Source organism: Papio anubis, chromosome 5 (genome assembly GCF_008728515.1).
Source record: "Papio anubis isolate 15944 chromosome 5, Panubis1.0, whole genome shotgun sequence".
NCBI lineage: Eukaryota > Metazoa > Chordata > Mammalia > Primates > Cercopithecidae > Papio > Papio anubis.
This window is the reverse complement of record NC_044980.1, coordinates 66,835,070-66,859,228: the sequence shown is the minus strand read 5'-3', so window position 1 is coordinate 66,859,228 and position 24,159 is coordinate 66,835,070. Positions and strand designations below refer to the sequence as shown.

Here is a 24,159-nt window from a genome sequence, read left to right as displayed (position 1 = left end):
GCCATCTTAGCCAGGCAGGTCTCGAACTCCTGACCTCAAGAGATCCACCCACCTCGGCCTCACAAAGTGCTGGGATTATGGATATGAGCCACCACACCTGGCCAGAATCTGGCAGTTTTAACAGAAAGCAGAGCTAGGTACTTAGAAGTAGAAACTAGATAAGCAAAACAATAATTGATTATATTTTAAACACATTAAGCTCTTCATTTCTCTTCTCTTCCTCAACAGAAGCAAGTAGCTGTCTGGAAGGAGATTGGAGGGGTTGCGGTGGGGGAGCGGGAGTCTTAGGGCCCATAATGGGTTTCAGAGGCCAAGACAGGTAAGGAGGTCATCCTCCCAAGAAGATGGAAAGGGTGGACAGTGAGCTGCAAAAGATTGGTTACTTTCAGGGGGATGGATCCACTAAGTAAATAGACTACCAGCCCAGCCAACATAGTGAATCCCCATCTCTACTAAAAATACAAAAATTAGCTGGGTGTGGTGGTGTGCACCTGTAGTCCCAGCTACTCGAGAGGCTGAGGCAGGAGAATTGCTTGAACCCAGGAGGCAGAAGTTGCAGTGAACCAAAATCACGCCACTGCACTCCAGCCTGGCCAACAGAGCAAGACTCCGTCTCAAAAAAAAAGAAAAAAAAAAAGAAAAGAGATTCAACCTGAACATTTCTCATATGATCTCATTATGTGTTTCTGTTTTCCTCTCACAATTTTTAACACGTTATTGTCATTTTAATACTTTAGCAACCTTCAGTTTGGGGAATAGTTCCTGTATATACTATAGAATGCAACTATGATATCCTAGCCAACTTGACTAAAAATGAAAACTTAAGACAAATGACTTTTTCTTTGTATATTCAACAATGAGTTTGACTTATTGTTTTTACCTGAGGTGTCAGTTATTTTGTTATTTTACTGTAGCCCTCCAACAAAATTCTATATTAACTGAGATTTCTACATTTAAGGATTACTAGAGGATAGTGGAATAGCCACTTACAATTATAAGAGTTTTTTAGACTTCCAAACCGTGATTTAAATTTATAATGTTAGCTGCAATATTTAGGGAAAAATATATCCAATTAATATACAAATTCTTCCAATCTGTACTCAATTTTTGATGGACCTTCCACCTAGCACTTTCTGAGATGGATGTTTGAATATCACTAATTTATACATCCTTAATATTACTGCTTTTAAATGACCTGCCAGTTTTGTTCCTGTTGTCCCAATTACTTATTATTCCTATCATTATATTGGCAATATACATGAAAATGCAAGATGGCAAGATCATTAAGACATAGTTTTCTTATATGTTCCAGAAAATTTAAGTGAATATGCAATAGAACTCCATTGAAGCCATTTATAGCACCCAACTTCTATCCCATAAAGGCCTTAGGATTGATCCTGCCCATGCATTTTTAAGATATTGCTTAAGGTTAAAGCTAAAAGAAAATAATGCAAAACTCTTTACTAAAATTAAACCATCAGAAACTGACCTTCACGAGCACTGGTCCCTTTTGTTCCCTCTAAGGAAAAACACATGGTTACCCTAAGTTCATTAGTTCAGTTAAGGAGCCTGGAGGAAAGCTGAAAAATAGAAGCCTGACCTTGCTTCAAAGGGCCTTGGGCTGTGGCTGCTATCTTATTGGGGAGCACCTACCAGGCCTGGATGTCAAGAAGGCCAACCCAAGTTGTCCTATAACCGTAAACAGTGAGCTGGCCACTAAAAGCCCTCCTCAAAGTCATGTATATGTGGTAACCATTTGTCATGACAATGGAACTTTGAAAATTGTCCAAAACTTTGGCAAAAAGTTATACTGGGTAATAACAGAGGCAAGGCAGATATACTTATGGGACAGATTCTTCCTAAAAATGAGCAACATGAAACTGTTTCAAAGGACTGGATTATTTTTCATCTAAGTAATGATGAACTTTTCACAATTCCACTCAACATGCAAAACTTAGAATTATCTACATAACAACCATACAAATTTCTCATTATCCAGAAATATCACATGACCTTCAGATGCAAAAGATGATGGCAGCTCTACAGGTCTTAGAGTAGAGGGTAGAGGATGCAGGATCTGTGCTTAAAAGACCCAGAATTGAGTTCTGATTCTATCACCAAGCTGGTGATACAAAGCTGGACAAAACTCTAACCTTTCCAGAATCTCATCTACTCAAAAAATAAAATTAAATAAAAGCACTACTTGTGTAATAGATGAGTTATGAGGCAATTATATATTGTGTACATACATAAAACATATTTTGTATATTATAGGGCATGCTACAAAAATAAGGTATTATCATAACAACCATACGTTAGAGAAGTTTTGCCATAGCACACATTGTTTTACAGTAATAAGTAAACTCAAGAAGAAAACAAGTAGAAAATAGCAAATCAAATAGGAAAAAATAATATGTTCAAACACAAAGGGCTTTCTTACATTCAGAGGAATGTATTTAGTTTTAAATAAATAAAAAAATAAATAAATAACAAACAAGCACACCTAAATGAAACTCCAATGTGAAATGGCCAACAAGAGAAAACCTGGCTCCTATGGAAAAGTTGACAAAATTTGTGACGTTCCAGATTAGTTCAAGCACCCAGAAAAGCTCAATAAACATCACTTCTACCTTATTAACATCATTTACCTCATCACCAGGGCCACGCAATAATTTACATGAGCAAAACAAGATTGATCACTAAACTCATTTAATACTATCAGTTTTTCTCCCTTTGCTTAAGAGATGATGGGAGAAATCATTGTATGAAATGATAAAATTTTCCAAGTATGTGAAAGAAAGAGCGTATGTACTCATGGTGAATTAATGAAAACGTAAATCAGCCATTTTGAGTAAAAATCATAAAAATTAAAACACAGTGGAAACATTAAAAAGACAGACTCAATCAGATATCACATGGGTCCCAAAAAGTAGTTCATATGTATGAATAAAATATAATATGTCTTTCAGACACAGATGGGTAAATGTAGACAACATATTCTCCACACTTGCAATATACCAAATTTATACCGATAAGAATACCTTCGACTGTAGATTACTTGATAGAGGAAGTGATTCAGCCCTGGAGATATTAAAATCTGGTTCAGCGTTAGTCTCAAAAGAGTCCAATTCATCCCCACTAGGAATCCCAGTTCTTGAGGAGCTCTGAGACCCTGGAGTGTAACAGATGTGCGACGGCTCAGAATGCCCTTCCCCTTCACTGTCGGCGTCCAAGGCATCAAGGCTGGAACTAAAGCACAAAGCCAGCAAGTAAGTAAAGAAGCAAGGAAGGACACAGAGCGTCATTGGTTTCTAATTCTCTGAATTCAGATTCATCGGGGTGGGGTGCAATAGGTATTCATTTAATTTCCAACTAGTATTTAATTAGCCTTTTTCTCCTCCCTCCAAATCTCTTTTTAAATAAAATTTTATCTTACCCCAAATGAACATTCCTACCTTGCAAAAGCCATTTCTTTCTTTCATTTTCTTTCTTTCTTTCTTTTTGTTTTTTTTTGTTTTTTTGTTTTTTTGAGACACTTGTGTTCTGTCGCCCAGGCTGGAGTGCAGTGACACAATCTTGGTTCACTACAACCTCCACTTCCCAGGCTCAAAGGATCCTCCCACCTCAGTCTTCAGAGTAGCTGGGACTACAGGTGTGCGCCACCACGCCTGGCTAATTTTTGTGATTTTTGTGTTTTTTGCCATGTTGCCCAGGCTGGTCTCAAACTCCTGGGCTCAATGGATCCACCCACCTCAGTCTCCCAAAGTGCTGGGATTGCTGGAGTGAGCCACCACACCTGGGGCAAAAGACAGTTCAAATACCTGAAGAAACAAAAGCTGGTTTGAGTTAGTACTAACCTCACCACTTCTGTTTTGTAAATATAATTATTGATATTGCAAGTCCCAAGTGGTAACCCATCAAATATTTCAAATGCTGGTGGAAACAAAGCCACTGGGCTGTTTGCAGGGAAGCCTCTGGGGGGGATCTGCATGTGACTAAGCTGCAGAAGTGTCATTCTCTCCCCTGTCCCTCAGCTGGGAAGCTCAGGAGGGCAGAGGCACACCAAGGAGAGATGTGTGAAGGTCCCACCCATCCGCCCCAGGGCCATGTCAAGACACAGTTCTGAAGTGAGTCGTGCAATGTCCCAAACATGTCATACTAAATGATCATTTTTAGAGGTTAAAAAAAAGATGATTCCGAGGCTGGGCATGGTGGCTCACACCTGCAATCCCAGCACTTTGGGAGGCTGAGGTGGGCGGATCATGAGGTCAGGAGATTGAGACCATCCTGGCTAACATAGTGAAAACCCGTTTCTACTAAAAATAAAAAAAATTAACTGGCTGTTGTGGCGGGTGCCTGTAATCCCAGCTACTTGGGAAGCTGAGGCAGGAGAATGGCGTGAACCCAGGAGGCAGAGCTTGCAGTGAGCTGAGATCGCGCCACTGCACGCCAGTCTGGGCGACAGAGCGAGACTCCGTCTCAAAAAAAAAAAAAAAAAGATTCCTTTGAAAACTCTACCTTAGAACCAGGTAGTAATTCTGTTTGACAACAACTTTTTCCTCATTTAACTTTAATAAACCATGAAATTAAAAGGAAAGAATTTGACCTTCCACATCCCAGGTCTATTCCATAATATTACATTTTAAACTATTCAAACTTGGAGGCCAGTAGCTTTCCTAGGTGCACGTTAATGCACGAAGCATTTCAAATGTATGTTTTGTGGGTTGTTTTTTTTTTCGGTTGTTACAGTTCTGGAGTTATAATTTTAATTAAAAAACAATGAAACTGTCTTGATTTTGAAATATGAGAACCAGAAAATGAAACTTTGAATTAACCTGTTTAGGTTTTTTTTTAAAAAAAAAAAAAAACAAACCATAGGCTATTTAATGGACACAGTAAGTCAACTGAACACATGGTGTGAGTCCTGGTCTTACTCTACCATGACTCTAACGCAAACACAGAGCAGTTTCTAACCCTTGAACACTTTCCCAGGCACTACTGAGTACCAGAAAACCCAGCAGTGAGAAGAAGCCCTGGCTGGCACCACCAAGGATTTCCAAAGTGGGGTTTTCTCCTTTGGGAACTCATTGTGGGCCAAAGTGAAGACCTTGGCCTTGAGAAGAAGAACACATTAGAAGTGGACTTCACACTTTACCTCAATCAAACACCCAAATATCATGGAGTCTATTCGAGTATTTCTCATAAAACACTGAAACTTCATGTTAAGAATATCTTCCTGGTAAACGTTGGTGATTTAAATGCTCCGGTAAATGTATTATGTCGGTGCAAAAGTAATTGTGGTTTTTGACTAATCTAATAATTACAGGTATTTCAAGTTGCTACGTGGCTTCCTAGTACAACAACAATCCGAGACGGAAGGAGACTTCAAGGCGGGTTGAAGCTTGCCGATGTCTTGTACCTCAGCACTTGTCTTTCAACTTGTGATCTCTGTACTAGTGGAAAATAGTTCTTCAAATGATTGGCAGCCCGCAATAATATCCAATTTTAACACAAGCCTTTCCAGTTACAGACAGCATTTCATCATCACTATGAATACATCCTAGAAGTATCAGTATTTTATTTTGCATACTATAAAACATTGTTTCTATTCATTCAAATGGGGCTACTACTTTTCTTTGTTAAGCTATTGACATAAGATATTGGTGGCACAGGCAACGTTCTTCAGGATAACCTCTAGGTTCTTGTTTTATGGTATTATTTTTCTAATTCCCAGTAGTGGGATAAGAAATCAATTCATTAGGTTGTAACTAGAGTTTTTTAAAAAAATACAGAATAGAAAATATCAGAATACATTGCACATGTCATTTTATAAGACTTCACTTAAATTTTAAGGGAGATAGGGGACGTTCATGGCGGCATGTATTTCTTACTGTGGATTGTAGTTTTTTAAAAAGGTTTGAAAAACACAAGCTTTAGAATGAAACAAACACTTGTCTACTGCTTAATTTTTTGTTGCATAGTATTTTTAAATTAATGTTTTATTACTTCCCTTTGTGGTTTCTCAAAACAGTTATTACATTTAAATAATATAACATATGACTATATAGTATGCATGTTTTAGTTTCACCAAAATATTCTTTTAAACGCTAGAAAACTTAGGACTCAGGTCCCAGTCAGCCATGTCTTTATATTAACTCCAGTTTTTACTGTGTGCCCCCACATTTCTCCTTCATTAGAAGTTTCCAGCCTCTAGAGCTATTATCCACTTATTAACAAATTAAGTACATCTCACTTTGAGTTTGTTATCAACTTGCTTCCTACCATGACATCTACTGAAGGGAAGGACCCACAGCCACCCTAGGGCTTTCCGGGATTGTGACTTCTCTCCCTTCATTCCTACAGTTTTCAGAGGAGAAGGAGGGCAAAGGAGATGAAGTCAGCTCGTGGAACCAGCCGGAAGGCTTTTCTGTAGAATGGCTTCTCCATCCTCTCCTGGCCTCCTCCCTTTCCCCCAAGCAGTGACATCTTCACAGAGGCTTCTAATTACCTTTACTCAGAACAGATATTTTTTCTAAATTATATTCTATGAGGAAAAATTATATCTGTAGCAGTGAAATGTTTAAACTTTCCAAGGCAAGACCATGATCAGAAAGTATAATTTAGATACTCTGCAAGTATCTGCATAAGTATTAATAAAACAGAGACCATTTGTGTCTTTTCCATGCTATATTCCTAGAGGGCTTCTTCTAAAGAACTTATTTATCTCTTGAGATGTGGGGGCTCACACACTTGACAGATTTTTTTTTTTTTTTCTTTAAGACAGAGTCTCACTCTGTCCCCCAGGCTGGAGTGCAGTGGTGTGATCTCTGCTCACTGAAATCTCTGCCTCCCGGGTTCAGGCAATTCGCCTGCCTCAGCCCCTCCCCTGAGTAGATGGGATTACAGATGCTTGTCACCACGCCCAGCTAATTTTTGTATTTTCAGTAGAGAGGGAGTTTCACCATGTTGGCCGCCTAGGCTGGTCTCGAACTCCTGACCTCAGGTGATCTACCTGCCTCAGCCTCCCAAAGTGCTTGGATTGCAGGCATGAGCCACCATACCTGGCCACTTGACAGATCTTAAAGATCCACTAGAATGGATTTATCACATATAGCTCAATTTACTTTTGCAAAACTGTACAGAAGCTTGTCTGGACTGGCAGTCTCTTGTCCCAAGCAGACGTGTGGACAGTTCAAATTAGCCTTCACTTCAAATTACAGTAGTGACTACCCAGCATCTATAAAACCATAATTCACAAAGCATAAATGTAAAGCAAGTCTTTTATTATTTACACATCACACATAACCCTTGGTACCAATATGTGCTAATGTTTTACAACCTCAAATTGCATATTGTGCTGTATCTCAGTGTCGGGCACCTACTGATTGCTGGTTCCTCTCCCTTTCTCTCCCCTCTATATTAACTCTCTGCTGAATACTCATTCACCTATGTGCATGTTCATTCATAGAGAAATATTTATATACATAGTCACATATGTGTGTGTATTTTACGTTCACCTTGATTCATTTTATATGTGAAAATGAACATATAATCACATGGGTAGGATACGGGGAAAAAAATAAGCTACTCCCTAAGGAAAGTGTGATCAACAGGATAAAATGAAATTAGTGGAAATTGGCCTGTTCCCTAAAGAAAATAGACAATCCGATAGACAGATACAGATATACAGATACAGACACACACATGTGTGCACACACACTAATATATGCAATCATATCAGATGCAATGAAATATCATTTTAATGACTTTTATATACACAAGAAAATATAAGGTAACTGAAAGTAAAATAAAGATAAATTTTATGTTAAAATATAAAATATATATTATGTAAAATAAAACAAACATTCATGAGCCTACCCAACTTGAAACTTGGATACTGGCCATCAACCATGGAAACTCTGTAATGATTCATTCCATTTCCATTTCCCTATTTTCCCTCCCTAGATATAACAACTATTTTGAATTCAGGAATTTTTTTCCCCTTCATTATTTTGTTTTTCTTTTTTTCCTTTTTTTTTCTTCTTTTTGAGACAGGTCTCACTCTGTCACCCAGGTTGGGGGTTCAGTGGTGCCATCTTGGCTCACTGCAACTTCTGCCTCCCAGGTTCAAGCAATCTTCCCACCCCAACCTGCCAAGTATCAGGGCCACATGTGTGTGCCGCCATGCCTCGCTAATTTTTGTATTTTTGGTAGAGATGGGGTTTTACCATGTTGCCCAGGCTGGTCTTGAGCTCCTGAGCTCAAGCGTTCTGCCTGCTTTGGCCTCCCAAAGTGCTGGGATTACAGGCGTGAGCCACCACACCCAGTCTCTTGTTTTTCTTTATAGCTTATGCACATATGTAGGCCCTATAATAATATATTGTTTAATTTGCATTTTATAAAAATGAAATCTAACAAGTATTTTGGGGCTTTTTTTTTGTTCCTTCATGCTTCTAAGGTCTATGTTATTATTCACGCAGATGTATTTGTAGTTAATTCACTTTCATTACTGTACAGTATTCCCTTGTGTAACTATATATAATTTATTTATTCCACTTTTGGGTTATTTCCTGCTGGTATAAATACTCACATATAGGTCTCCTAGTACACAAGAGGAAAATGCGTATTTGACTTTACATGATAATGTCAAATTATTTTCCCAAGTTATACAATTTTCTCTCCTATCATCTTTATGCAGGAATTTCCGTGTTACCCATTCTCACCAAAACATGGGATTGCTAGATTTTTAAATTTTTGCCAGTCATGTGAGTATCAACTGGTATCTCATCGTGGTTTTCCTTTATCATATTTTAATCAGTTTTCTTAAGTGTCTTACTTTCAAATCAATGAATATAGGAATCTAAAAGGGGACAACATTTTGATGGACAGATAAAAGTGGTAGAGACAATAAAAAGTTTAAAACTAGAATTTTTGAAGTTTACCTATAAGGTTCTTTGATTTTCTACAGTTTTCTTCTACAATATAGAATCTTACCTTCTTTTCTTTAGATGACTTTGTTGCTTTTCAAATCCATGCCAACCAAAAGAAAGATTCAAGTTGGAAGCACACGAACTCGATGGTGACATGAAGGACCTCTGGGCTTCAGTATGTGCTGTCCCTTCGTCATTTTCACTTAGTGGGTACACACTGGGGCTGGTTTCTGTAGGAAGGGTGTGTTTGCTGCTCTGAGGCCCCAGAGTGCAACCTCTTGATTCAGGGCTGGTAGTTGCAGTGATTCCCTCTATATTAATATAGCTGATATCCAAATCGCCAACCTGGAAGTTGAAAGAAAAACATTTCCTGAGTAAAAGCAGGTAAGATTGGCCTAGCTAAGAATTAATAAAATTTTCCCAATTTAAAAAACTTCTGGCCAAGCGTGGTGGGAGGCTGAGGCTGGCAGATCACTTGAGGTCAGGAGTTCAAGACTAGCCTGGCCAACATGGTGAAACCCTGCCTCTACTAAAAATACAAAAATTAGCCAGGGTGTGGTGGTGGGCGCCTGTAATCCCAGCTACTCAGAGATTGAAGCAGGAGAATGGCCTGAATGGGAGGCAGAGGTTGCAATGAGCAGATACTGCACTAGTGCACTCTAGCCTGGGTTACAGAGTGAGATTCCATTTCTAAAAAAAAAAAAAAAAAAAAAAAAAAACCTTCTACCTTATTTCCTTATTTATATTTTTTGTTTATTCTTGTTGTATGTAAACAGAATTACTGTATAATATGTTTTTGTCCACATGGCAGCTATCCTATAATTCACAAAAAGGAAGACCAACTGAGTATTTTATAAAGTTGTTCCTTTATTACAAAACCAGAAGCTGATTATGCCTCTAACATTTTATGAAAAACTGACTCAAAATGAGGGGGAAATATTTTAAATACTTGAGGAAAAAAACTAAAGACTATACAGCTTTATTCAAAAAGTAGCTCATTGGAATCTGGGTACCAAGGTAATAGTGGTCACATAAAGCTGAGTCTCACAAAAAGCAACACCAAACAAAAAGAACAAATAAAGTTACATAAAGCGCACGTACGTAGCATCATTAGAAGAAAGAAAATGCCCAAATTTCAAATTACCTGTAAATAATAAAATCAACAGCAAATCCAGCAGGCAAGCCCTCGTGCTCCTGCTGTAAGACTCAGTGGAGGGTAAGGGGAGTCGGGAAAATCGGAACGGCAGAGAAAGGATGGAACTTCTGGAGGTCGTAAGACTTACTTAAAAATCCTCCCCAGAAAGAGAAAGCCCAACCCACATGCATGAAAGAGTCCTAGCTGATCAAAGCACTTGCTCTAAGAAAGGCATACTTTTAAGTACTCATGATTTGAGGTGGCGGTCATCAAAAGACATCATGTCTGGGGTGAGGCCAATAAAAAGAAAGAGAGTAACACCATTTGGGGATAGAGCAGTGAAAGGAAAAAAGAAGCAAAAGGGGAAATGCTAGAATCCTAAATCATCGGGCATCATCATAATTTATTAAAGCAAAAACCGTTAATGAATGCTTAATTGATGGGTGAAAGTCTAATGAGCAACAGGGTATTTACAAGGGCTTAAAATATCTCCTGACATGATACTTAATAATTTTTTAAAAAACAGTAATTTTACTAAAAAAGGAACTTGGCAGATGAAAGATACTAATAAAATCACCAGTAATGGGACAGATTGATGTCCTATGCCTCCTGATACAATGCACTGAGAAGCACCCATCATCACTTCCATAGTATTCCTGCTACACATGCCTAACCTGAATCCTATTATGAGGAAATAACAGATAAACCAAAACTGAAAGACACTCTAGCAAAACACAAGAACAAAAACACCAGTCTATATTCTTTTAAAATATCAGCATCATAAAACACAAAGACTGAGGAACTGTCCCAGATTAAAGGAGACTACAGAGACACAACAACTATATGCAACACATGTAATGGAATTTTCTTCTGCAACAGAGAGCATTATTGGGACAACTCGCTAAAATTGAATAAGGTCTGGAGATAGCTAATAGTATTGTATCAATGATAACTTTATGATTTTGGTAACTGTACTGTGCTTATGTAAGAAACTATCCATGTTTTTAGGAAAATACACCATGAAAGATTAAGGGGTAAAGGGGCACCATATTTTTCATTTATTCCCAAATGGTTAAGAAATATTTATAGAGATAATTTAACTATTTTCATGCACACATAACCACCCACTCAGGGAATGACAAAGTAGAAAGTAGTAAAATATTACCACTTGAGGAATTTGAGTAAAGTGTGTATAGGGATTCTCTGTACTGAAATTATGAAACAAATGTTTTTTTCAAAGTAGTTTATATGACAGAAATTTTCAAAGTGACTTTCATCATGTGAATTTTCTCAACAGGAAGGTGATAACCTTGAAAATTAATAGGAAACATTAATATAAGCTAGTAATGTTTTTAGGTTTCCTTGCCAGGTTGAGGAAGATAAAGAAAATTAGATAAGATTATTTTCAGATATTGCCGGAAAGCATTTTAAATATGCAGAATTTGAACTCCTTACATTGTCCTTGCTATTCAAATAGATACAGGGGCAATAAAAAAAAAGTACTATGCTAATATAGTGGACTTTGTGATTTTGTTGCAGATTTAGTTTTATTTCTCAATTTTCAATTCACAACTTGGCAATCTGCTGTTTCCATTTGTTGAATTAACTTGTATGAGTTCTCTCTAAATGCATACTTCACTTTTTCTTTTTGGCTTCACATCATTAAAGCAATACTTCTTTCACCCAGAATATTCCAAAATAAAAATTATATCTTGGCCGGGTGTAGTGGCTCATGCCTGTAATCCCAGTACTTGGGAGGCCAAGGTGGGCAGATCATTTGAGGCCAAGATTTCAAGACCAGCCTGGCCAACATGGCAAAACTCTCTCTTCTAAAAATACCAAAATTAGCCAGGTGTTGTGGCACACACCTGTAACCCCAGCTACTCTGGAGGCTAAGGCACAAGAATTGCTTGAGCCTGGGGGGTGGAGGTTGCAGTGAGCCAAGATGGCACCACTGCACTCCCACCTGGATGACAGAGCAAGACTCTGTCTCAAAAACACAAAACGGAAGGAAGGAAAGAAGGAAGGAAGGAAGGAAGGAAGGAAGGAAGGAAGGAAGGAAGGAAGGAAGGAAGGAAAGAAGGAAGGATATTATATCCTAACCTTTTATTTACCAAATCTTTGGTTTGATAAATTTTGCATTTTTAATGTATCTAAGAACATATAAAAGTATAATATATATATAGTTTTTCCCACATAATATCGAGTAATTTACAATTTTAGTTACTTGAAGTAAATAGAAATACTATAGTTATAGTACTCACTAAGGCTCAGAACAAAAAAAGATAAGGTCTCAAGAAGTATTTTATTTAAACAGCTGAGAAAATATAGCAACAGAATAAATCTGTTAAAATCAAAACATGACAAAAAATATATGCACTGAAAACTATAAAACACCAATGAAAGAAATTGAAGCAGCACAAATAAATGGAAACAAACTAGAAGAATGTTCACAAACTAGAAGAATTCATATGAAAGATACCCTATATTCATGGATTGGAAGAATTCATGTTGTCAAAATATCTATACTACCCAAAGTGAACTACAGATTCTATGTAATCTCTATCAAAATTACAATGGTAATTTTTCACAGAAATAGAAAAAAATTCCTAAAATTTGTATGGAATCCCAAAAGACCCAGAATAGCTCAAGCAATCTTTAGCAGGAAGAACAAAGTCAGAAGCATCACATTGCCTAGCTTAAAATTATATTACAAAGATATGGTAATCCAAACATTATGGTACTGACATAAAAACAGACACATGAGCACATGAAACAGAATAGAAAGTCCAGAAATAAACCCACACATAAATACAGTCAATTAATCTTCAACAAATGTGCTAAAAATACACAATGGAGAAAGGATAGATCCTTCAATAAATGACACCAGGAAAACTGGATAGCTATATGCAAAAAAATTAAACTGGATCCCTATCTTACAACATACACAAATATCAACTCAAAATGCAATAAAGGCTTTAACATAAAACATGAGGCCATAAAATTCCTAGGAGAAAGCATAGAGGAAAAACTCCTTGACATTGGTCTTGGCAATCATTTTTTGGATGTGACACTAAAAGCACAAGCAAGAAAAGCAAAATAAATGTGACTACATCAAACCAAAAAATCTCTGCACAGCAAAGGAAACAACGAAATAAAACAGCAACTTATGGAATTGGAGAAGATATTTACAAACCATGCACCTGATATGGAGTTAATACCCAAAATATGTAAGGAACTCACACAACTCAATAGCAAAAAAACAAATGAACAAAAAAAACCCCACAAATAACCAGATTTAAAAATAAAGTACCTGAATAGACATTTTTCCAAAAAATAACACACACAAATGGCCAATAGGTATATGCAAAAGTGCTCAACATCACTAATCATCAGGAAAATGAACAAAACTACAATGAGATATCACCTCACACCTGTTAGAATGGCTAGTACCAAAAGGACAAAAAAAAAAAAAGAAAAAAAAAAAAAGGCTGGCAAGGATGTGGAGAAAGGGGAATTCTTATACACTGTTGGGAATGTAAATCAGCATAGTCACAGTGGAAAACAGTATGAAAGTTCCTAAAAAAAATTAGAATACAACTACCATATGATCCAGCAATTCCACCTCTGGGTATATATCCAAAGGAAACAGAATCACTATCCCAAAGAGATGTCTGCACTCCCATGTTCACTGCAGCACTATTCACAGTAGCCAAGAGATGGAATCAACCTAAGTGTCCATCAACAGATAAAGAAAATGTGGCACATGTGTGATTTTCTGAAAATATAGGGATAAAAACAGTGTTTTTTCTATTCTCTCACTCAACAGTCAACACAGAACTCTTCTGTGACTAAATGTATGGGGTTTTCCCCCGACATGTAGCAAGGAAGCAATCCGCCACTGAATTTCCTCTAATTCAGTTCAATTCAATTCTGGCACTATCAACCTGCAGATGGAGTCAGGTCCCACAGGGCTCAGTCCCACAAGACTCCCCCACCACTTCCAATGACAAACCACTAGCCCCAGATTGTTTTATCAACCAGCTATAAAATGGGGTTCCCACAGCCCCTCCTCAGGTTCAATCAATTTGCTAGAGCAACTCACAGAACTCAGGGAAACACATTTCCTGGTTTATTATAGTGAATACTACAAAAGATACAGAGAACAGCCAGATGGAAGAGTTGCTTAGGGCAAGGAACTCCAGAAGGGGCACAGAGCTTCCAGGCCCTCTGCAAGTGCACCACCCTCCAGGAACCCCCATGTATTCAGCTATCCAGAATCTCCTGAACCCAGTCCTTTTGGGTTTTTATGAAAGCTTAATTATGCAGGCATGATTGGTTAAATTATTAGTCATTAGTGATCAATTTAACCTTCAGCCCCTCCTCCCTCTATGGATGCCGGTGGGTGGAGCTAAAAATCCCAATCCCGTAATCCTGCCTTGGCCTCTCCTGTGACCAGCCCACATCCTGAAGCTACCTAGGGGCTGCCAGTCACCAGTCATCTCATTAGCATACAAAAGATATCACTTTGGAAATTTGAAGGATAAATACAGTAATTCCTCACTTAAGTATGGAGCTATGTTCTGAGAAACGCATCCTTAGGTTATCTTGTTATTGTGCGACCATCATAGAGTATACTAACACAAACCTGGTAGTATAGCCTTCTACACACCTAGGCTATATGGTAATAACCTATTTCTCCTAAGCTACAAATCTATACAGCATGTTACTGTACTGAATACTGTAGACAACTGGGACACAATGGTAAGTACTTGTATATCTAAATATAGAAAAGTAATACAGTAAAAATATGGTATTATAATCTTATGGGATCACTTTTGCATATGCACTCTGCCATTGTGACAGATTTCATACACATGCACACACAAACACACATGCACACACACACTCACACAGAGGAATATTATTCAACCCTAGAAAAGAAAAAAAAATCCGGCCATTTGTGACAACATGGATGAATCTGGAAGACATTATGCTAAGTAAAATAAGCCAAACACAGAAAAACAAATACTGCATGATCTGACTTATATGTGGAATGTAAAAAAGTCAAACTCATAAAAACAGTGAGTAGAAGGGTAGTTACTAGGCGTTGAAGGGTGGGGAAAATGGTGAAGTACTGGTAAAATGGGTACAAACTTTCAGTTACACAATGAATAAGTTCTTGAGACCTAATGTACAACATGGTGACTATAGTTAATAATGCACTTCGTACTTGAAATTTGCTGTAGATCTTAAGTATTCTCACTACAAAAATAAATAAGTATATGAGATGATATATGTGCTTAATTAGCTTGATTGTGATCATTATTTCAAAATATGTACATGTATCAAAACATTACATTGTACAGTTTAAATATATATAATTTCTATTTGTTCATTATACCTTAATAAAGCTGAAAAAGAATAAATAAATACCAGAATATGGCTAGATCACACCAAGTCCAATTACCCTGTGGTATGGTTTGGCTCTGTATCCCCATCCAAATCTCACTTTGAATTATAATAATTCCCATGTGTCAAGGGCGGGACCAGGTGGAGATAACTGAATCACGGGGGTGGTTTTTCCCCATGCTGTTCTCATGACAGTGAGTGAGTTCTCATGAGATTTGATGGTTTTATCAGGGGCTTCCCTCTTCACTCAGCACTCATTTTCTTTCCTGCTGCCCTGTGAAGAGATGCTTTCTGCCATTATGGTAAGTTTCCTGAGGCCTCCTCAGTCATGCAGAAGTATGAGTCAATTAAACCTCTTTTCTTTATAAATCATCCGGTCTCAGGTATTTCATCATAGCAGTGTGGGAAGAGACTAACACACCCTGTATCTTGAAAATGTCCTCAGAACTCCCACTGTGTCCTACACTCCATGCCCCATTCTAGATTTCTATAACTAGGACTGACATTCAGTTAGTTTATACCAAAACAATAATACCAGTTATTTACAGCTGAAGTCCATTCTGATTAATTGGTTTCTCTGTCATTATGACAACCATCCCAATCTGTGCTGTATTTGATGTAACTGCTTTGTAACACAAAAGGAAAATGCAGAGATGTGCTACTAAAGGGCTGAAAATGAGCTCTAGATGGAAAAAACAGTTTAGATCACAGAATGTATCTATAACTAGGGTAAAATATATGCATACTAACAACATAAAAGGGTTAAATGTCTTACTGCTCAGTGAGTAGACAGGGTGCATCTTATATGGGGATTAGGTTTTACAGTCAGTTTATAAGGCAGAAATTGTGTTGTCAAAACTACCCTTGAAAAACCCTTAAATCCTCCATATAGTAGTGTGTAGAAATATTCAGATATATATTTTAATTTTTATAAATACTAAAATTTGAAGATCACTGAGCCAGAGAAAAGAACAAAAGACAAGAAGATGCCAGCACATTCAAACCATCTGCTTCTATGAGATTTAACTCAAAAGTCTCTATCAGGGAACGAGTGGAAAGTTCAAAAGGATTCCAGCTTTCTTATAATATGATACCATTCTGTATTAGTATGATACCATTCTGTATTGATATGAAAGCTCTACAATCTTACTACATGTTAACAGATGTGTTGTAACGATTAACCAAGTAATTTATGTGACAGTTTCCTACGGTGCTGGGACCAAGCACCTGCTCATTCCATTTGCTGGATTTGAATACAAATATTGCATAATCAAGTCATATACATACTGTTTTTTGAAAAGCTGTAGAGGAGACATTGGTTGCACAGTTGTCATTTCCTACTTGGGCCCCGAAGAAGAGTTCTCACACTCTTCCCATTTGGCAGTATCTCAAGACCCCTCCCTGACAGTGCCTCTGGTTGAGTAAGGTGTATTGTGTTCTGAAGTAAGCACCTAAGTTAAATGCTTAAATGTTCATACAATGAGACTCCACAACAGCAGCCTCTTTGCTGCTCTTAGGCTAAAACTGTCAAAGGAACACAACAACATTGAATCTATTTCTTACAAATCCAGGTTTTGGAGAGAGGTAGAAACCCTCCTGTAATGTCAGTTGGGCCTTACCTGATCGATCACCATACAGTTAGCATAGACTTCATCACCTCCGTTCAGCATGTCCGAAAGCCGGCCTGCAGCAAGCAAAGTAGAGGGTGGCTTGGATTTTTTTAGGACATCGAAGGAGCGATCTAGAGTACAAAAATGAAAACAGGGCAAACAAAGGAGAAGCGGTTTATTTTACAGTCAAGCTTTACCTTCTTAGACCATAAGAAAAAAAGTCAAGTGCAGTTTTTTAAGGTGGCTTTTTGCTAGATTTTAAGATCTATGTGCAAGTAATTTTTCATGTATATCCAAACCTCAGCTATCTAGAATTTTCATATAGGATGAAAAGTTCTAGATAGATAAATATTTGCCCACCTCAAGCGTTATTTTCCCCATCATTAGAGGGCGAAAAATCAATTAAATCTTTGTAAAAATCAATTAAATCTTTGCTTTCAATTTCTACTATATTTTAAAACTAAACTTCATTTCCCTTTATTAGCAACTAAATTTCAGGCTGGGCACAGTGTCTCATGCCTGTAATCCCAGCACTTTGGGAAGTCTAGACGGGCAGATCACCTGAGGTTGGAAGTTTGAGACCAGTCTGACCAACATGGGGAAACCCCATTTCTCCTAAAAATGCAAAATTAGCTGGGTGTGGTGGCGCATGCCTGTAATCCCAGCTACTCAGGAGGCTGATGCAGGAGAAGCACTTGAACTTGGGAGGCGGAGGTTGTGGTGAGCTGAGACTGCACCATTGCACTCCAGCCTAGGCAACAAGAGTGAAACTCCATCTCAAAACAAACAAAAACTAAACTACATTTCCCTTTATTGATAACTAAACTTAATTTTCTTTTATTAATAACTTAGAAGTATTAGTGACTGTACTGTGATCCTCAGTTTCCACTGATGTGCTCAGATTCAATGACCCTCTACTAAAGAACCCAAGAGAGTACACAGCCTAGCAGTTCTGGCTCAGTACTGATTGCTAACATGCAGAATCTCACACGTGGAGAATTTGCCTTCTATTTTGGTTACAGAAATGTTTACGCTTGCTTTCATGTCTCAGCTTTGTTCCAAATAGATGAGGTTGCCTAAAATTGAGTCCCAGAGAGTTAAGCTGTTGCTGTGTTTGTAGAGAATGAAGAGTCAAAGGCAATAAAACACATTCGAGCTAGAATGCCTTGTTTCTTGTGACCTTGGCTAGTTTACTCCCCCTCCAGATATCTTCACAAAGTTTCCTCATCCATAAAAGCAGATTACTATTATACATTCCTCATAGTGTGGTTATGAGGATTAAGTGCGTTCAGACATGTAAAAACTTGACACATGCCTGGCACAAAGTGCTCAACAAATGTTATTTGTCAGAATTACTATTATATTTGTAATTACTACAGATAGCAATTTTTAACCATGTTCAGTGTGAAGCGCAAGGTTATTAATACTAATCATAGTGTGTTATGGTAATAACAGATTTTCAGTATGTGTAAATGACTTTCAGAGGGCAGAGTCAATGTTATACCTATAGTAAATGCCATCCTCACTTACATCCCAGTAAGTTTTCTTGAATGGGTGCATAGTGATAGTACTGCTGTTATTCCATTAGAAATGTCACATGTCCCACTGCCTGTCTTATCTATGTCATAACATAAAACCTGGTAAGCCCCTGGGAGCAAATCAGGAAATAAAAAAAGATTAATAACTGTTGGGCTGATGTACCATGAGCAAAAAAATATCCATTCTTTCTTGGAAAGTAATGAGGACATCACAAAAGTTCCAAAGTTGTATAAATTGTAGTTTGATAAGTCAAATGGCCCTGGCTTCAGATTTTGCTTCTAAATCTATCTCTTCTCCACACAGAACACTGAAGTGTGAGATTCATTAAGCTTCTGAAGGAAACATACAATGTTAAAGAAAATCTTTTTTTTTTTTTTTTTTTTTTTTTTGAGATGGAGTTTCGCTCTGTCACCAGGCTGGAGTGCAGTGGCGCCATCTCGGCTCACTGAACCTCCAACTCCCGGTTCAAGCAATTCTCCTGCTTCAGCCTCCCAAGTAGCCTGGATTACAGGCATGCACCACCATACCCAGCTAATTTTTGTATTTTTAGTAGAGACGGGGTTTCACCATGTTGGCCAGGATGGTCTTGACCTCCTGATCTCATGATCCACCCACCTCAGCCTCCCAAAGTGCTGGGATTACAAGCATGAGCCACCATGCTCGGTCATATTTTCTTCTTACATACACAATGTATTCTTTATAGCAATGTCTTTTTTTTTTTTTTGAGAAGGAGTCTGACTCTGTTGCCCAGGCTGGAATGCAGTGCAATGGCGTGATCTTGGCTCACTGCAGTCTCCACCTCCTGGGTTCACGCCATTCTCCTGCCTCAGCCTCCTGAGTAGCTGGGACTACAGGCGCCTGCCACCACACCCAGCTAATTTTTTGTATTTTTTAGTAGAGACAGGGTTTCACCATGTTAGCAAGGATGGTTTTGATCTCCTGACCTTATGATCCACCCACCTCGGCCTCCCAAAGTGCTGGGATTACAGGTGTGAGCCACAGCGCCCAGCCAGTCCACATTGTCTTAACTGCAATTCTGAAATCCAGAAAGCTCTAAAAATCAGAATTTTCCCCATAAGTTTGGTTCAAAAACATATTGTGTAGTACAATCTGACCTGAGCCCACATTGGACCATATATATTCTTTATTTGCTCTACTTGGTGTCAATGATCACACATTTTGCTGCAGAAATATTAATAGACTTGATGATAGCATTCCCCCGTTTCTCCTGTGGGAGTCATATCATATCAGTATGAACACCAGGCCAAAAAGATCTGAAAATTCTGAATTCCAAAACAAATCTGGTCCCAAGAATTTCAAAGAAGAGATTGTGGGTCTCTACAAAATCAGCCATCTGAGATATCAGAACACTTCCCAAGCTTTTATCATTCTTCTACCAAACTCACAAATTTGCCATATTTATATATCACCTATACTATTTCCTGGACATATTCACCTATATTCTTTTGTACCCATCTTAAAATGGACTCACCTTTTTTCTTTAAATGAAATTAATTTAAGAAATACCTTTAATATTAAGAAAAATCTTATCCCCACTGTACATAGAAAGCCAGTATTATTCCTGTCAAAAGCAGAAGGGAGGACCGGGTATGGTGGCTCATGCCTATAATCCCAGCACTTTGGGAGGCTGAGGCAGGCAGATCAGGAGAATGGCTTGAACCCAGAGATGGAGGTTGCAGAGAGCCGAGATTGCACCACTGCACTCCAGCCTTGGCAAAAGAGTGAGATTCCATCTCAAAAACCTCAACCTAAAAAAAAAAGTAGAAGGGAATTAAATGTACTGAAATAATGCAAACAAAACAATGAAATTAGAGTCTGACTAAATATTTGCCTATCAAAACTGAAAGTCTGAGAGGCCTGCTCTCTCTTTGTTGTAAACGGAGATTCTGAAGGATTAAAGAAATGTTAAAGATGCAAGGGTACCACACTGAGACTTTCTCCTTCAATCAACAGAATGATCAAAAGAAAATATCTGCATGACTATTCCTAGAGGAATTCACCCTACACTTTCAAAAAGTGGCCTACGCCAGGTGCGGTGGTTCACACCCCTATAATTCTCAGCACTTTGTGAGACTGAGGCAGGTGAATCACTTGAGCCCAGGAGTTCAAGACCAGCCTGGGCAACATGACTAAACCCTGTCTCCACTAAAAATACAAAAATCAGGTGGGTGTAGTGGCACACACCTGTAGTCCCAGCTACTTGGGAAGCTGAAATGAGAGGATTGCTTGAGCCTGGGAGGCGGAGGCTGCAGTGAGCTGTGATAGTGCCACTACACTCCAGCCTGGATGACAGAATAAGTAAGACCCTGTTCTCAAAGGGGAAAAAGAACAGAAGGAAAGGAAGGAAGGAAGGAAGGAAGGAAGGAAGGAAGGAAGGAAGGAAGGAAGGAAGGAAGGAAGGAAGGAAGGAAGGAAGGAGAGAAAGAGAGAGGGAAAGAGAAGAGAAAGAGAGAGAGAAAGAGAAAGAGAGAGAGGGGGAAGGAAGGAAGGAAAGAAGGGAAGGGAAGGAAAGGGAAGGAAGGAAGGAAGGAAGGAAGGAAGGAAGGAAGGAAGGAAGGAAGGAAGGAAGGAAGGAAGGAGAGAAAGAAAGAAAGAGAGAGAGAGAGAAAGAAAGAAAGAAAGGAAGGAAGGAAGAAAGAAAAAGAAAGAAAGGAAGAAAGGAAGGAAGGAAGAAAGAAAGGAAGAAAAGAAGAAAGGAAGAAAGGAAGAAAGGAAGAAAGAAAGAAAGAGAGAAAGAGAGAAAGAGAGAAAGAGAGAAAGAGAGAAAGAGAGAAAGAAAGAAAGAAAGAAAGGAAGAAAGGGAGAAAAGAAAGGAAGGAAGGAAGGAAGGGAGAAAGAAAGAAAGAAAAGGTGGCTTAGCCCATGTCATCATCCTGTCACTCAAGTAATGGCTCCACTGAGACACTAAGTCTTGTGAAGGACATGGGTGTGCAAGAGTATAATCCAGCATAATCTCCTCTCTACTTCTGCCACCTAGAACCTGACATGTAAATTTAGTCACTTGCTGCAATCATTAATAACACTAGCACAAACATCCTTTTGAGTATTTTTCTGAGGCATACATAGCCTCTACTTGTCAAAAGATGTCTCAAGACAATAGGATCTAGAAGTGAACACAGACTCACAAACCAGAAAATGACGCAGACTAACAGGACCACCACTCCTTTATTAACTTCAACACTAAACACTGCAAATAACGGGCTTAAAACCAGCAGAAGACTGATCATGAAAGGAAAATAAGCCTTAAAGAACACTTTCAAGTAAGCATCAACTACTTATATTAAAATGGCTAATTGCTCCACCATGTTTCAGCCTATTCAAAGGAAAAGCTATAATAGTTTCATTTTTTTTAAGTGTTACAGCTCTTTTCAAATTTGTCTAGCAGGCTTTTTGGGTTAGGCCAGAAAGTTCCCAAAAATAGTTTCTTTTTCTTAAAGGTATCTTTTCAATATTTTCAAGAAATATGATTTTATCACTTCCATATGTAACTACTCCAGTAACAAATTAAGTGAAAAAGTTATTGATCCCCAAAAATGGACTTTTTCAATGAGCATATAGAAATAATTTGCAGTAAGAACCAGCTACTTGTTTTAAATTAATGCTGTTTTATAGGAAGTTTTTCTTAGCTGAAAATTAACTTTATAGTTTTGTTGATAATATTAATTTTTAATATTTGGTAAGCATATATTTCAAAGACAATATAAAAGTAGCCAAAGCTCAACTCCCATTTTTAAATGGCTGCAGATTTTAAATTAGTGAAAAGCACTAGTGTGTTGCAGTGGTTAAAAGCATGAGCCCTGGACTGCCTGGGTTCAAGTCTGTACTCCATTATCTATTAGCTGTGTGACCTGGGGCAAGTTACTTAAGCTCTCTGTGCTTCCATTTCCTGATCTGTAAAATAAGGCAATAATATATCCATCTCATAGAATTATTGTGAAAATTAAATGAGTTAATATTTTCAGTGATTAGAGCAGACTCTGACATAGTAAGCACCCTATAAATGCTTTATTAGTTATGCTTCCTAAATATTTAAAAAGTAAATGAGGTGGCATAAGTTTAGTTCTGATTCTTTTTAAAAATAATTTCAACCTCTGCTATAACGTTACACATTCAAAAACAACCCAAGGCCACTGGCATGCACAAAACATTCCATTTGCTTCATGAAGAGCATTTAAAATGTTGTAACTTTTATTTCAGACTTAGCTAGTGTTAAGAAATTTTGAAAAATCTATCCTGGACATGGTTAACTGAAAAACATAAATTGTAAAGAGAAAGAAAAGCTGTCAAACTGCCCATAGGATTTACCTCCAAAGGCTGAAGGATGAGCTCTCATGAAATGGGAGGGATTATAACTGCAGGATAAAGTCAGACAATCAGAGACAGCATTTCTCAAGAACAAAGGCAGGATTTCAGAAACTAAGATGCCCTAACATGATGAAGTGGACTTGGGCCAGTTTCTCACTGCAAAGTGCCTGGAGGATAAACAGCAACTCCAAGGGGATCCCCAGCTCTCCACTCTCCTATTCTCACTGCTTTGTAATGTGATCTAGGTGACTCCACAAGGGCTCTGTGAAGTCAAAATTTTCATAAGCCTGTCCTTGCTGTACTGAATCCTCTAATCAGGTGACACAGGTGACAATAGAAAGTAAATAGATTCCACCCATAGAAAGAAGAGGAACTGGAACTAGTAAGGGGGAGAGGAAGAGGCAGCTGCAGATGCCTCCCTTCACTCTGACATTTACAACTACTTCCAATCTAGCAGGAAACAGTTAATGGCACGGCCCAGCCTAGGGTCTCTTCAAACCTGATTTCCAACAAAATCCACCTCTCCCTTAAGAAGCTAAGAGCCTTGTAGCTAAAGCAAAATGTGGCCTACTTGACTGGTTATGTAAATGACCCACACCCAGACATAAACAAACCCAGCTAAGGCAGTTTTCCGCAAACCTGCTGCCGACCTGATTTGGCCCACTCCGAATGCCAGAGTGCAAAAGTCAGGTGAGGGCCTCTCAGTCCAGATAGCTTTTAACTGTGGCTGAGTATATTGGTTTCATTTATTCATTGTATTTTACTTTAACTCTAGACCTTTATGAACAGCAGAAACATTCACTGAGAATAACCACCATAAAATGGGGGAGACTTACTTTAGAGTTCAATTCCCAACACTCTCCTGAAACAGTGCCCATTATGGTCACCAAAGACCTTCAAATGACAGACCCTATAGTCAGTTCTCAGTCCTTCTGTGACTTGCAGTAGTATTTAATACAGTTGATCACTTCCTGTCCTTATCCTCCAGGACACCAGGCTCTCCAGGTCCTCCCACCTTGCTGGCCTTTTCTTCTCAGGCCCCATGGCAGGTTCCTCCTCATCTTCTGGATGTTGGCAGGTTGTACTACTTTAGGGTCAGTCCTCAAACTCCACTCTCTCCACCCTTCCCTTGGTTATCTGACAGCGTGGCATCACACACCATCATACCGTGATGACTCTCACATTTTCAACTCCAGTCCAGATGTCC

General features: G+C 38.4%; 1 protein-coding gene and 1 non-coding gene across 6 annotated transcripts in view; one reads left to right on the top strand and one right to left on the bottom strand.

The window, feature by feature from the left end:
* Positions 1-24,159, bottom strand: part of ARHGEF28 (Rho guanine nucleotide exchange factor 28) — a 313,224-nt gene that overhangs the window by 88,429 nt on the left and 200,636 nt on the right. For all 5 annotated transcript variants that reach the window (XM_021939454.2, XM_009208611.4, XM_021939453.2 and 2 more), the window contains 3 exons: positions 17,097-17,218; positions 8,995-9,275; positions 3,042-3,249 (listed from right to left, as the gene is read on the bottom strand). In XM_021939454.2, the coding sequence (XP_021795146.2) occupies positions 3,042-3,249; positions 8,995-9,275; positions 17,097-17,218 (611 nt within the window). The remainder of the gene's footprint in view (positions 1-3,041; positions 3,250-8,994; positions 9,276-17,096; positions 17,219-24,159) is intronic.
* Positions 21,999-22,062, top strand: LOC116275117. Its single transcript, XR_004184077.1, has one exon. It is a non-coding gene; the product is annotated as a U7 small nuclear RNA (small nuclear RNA).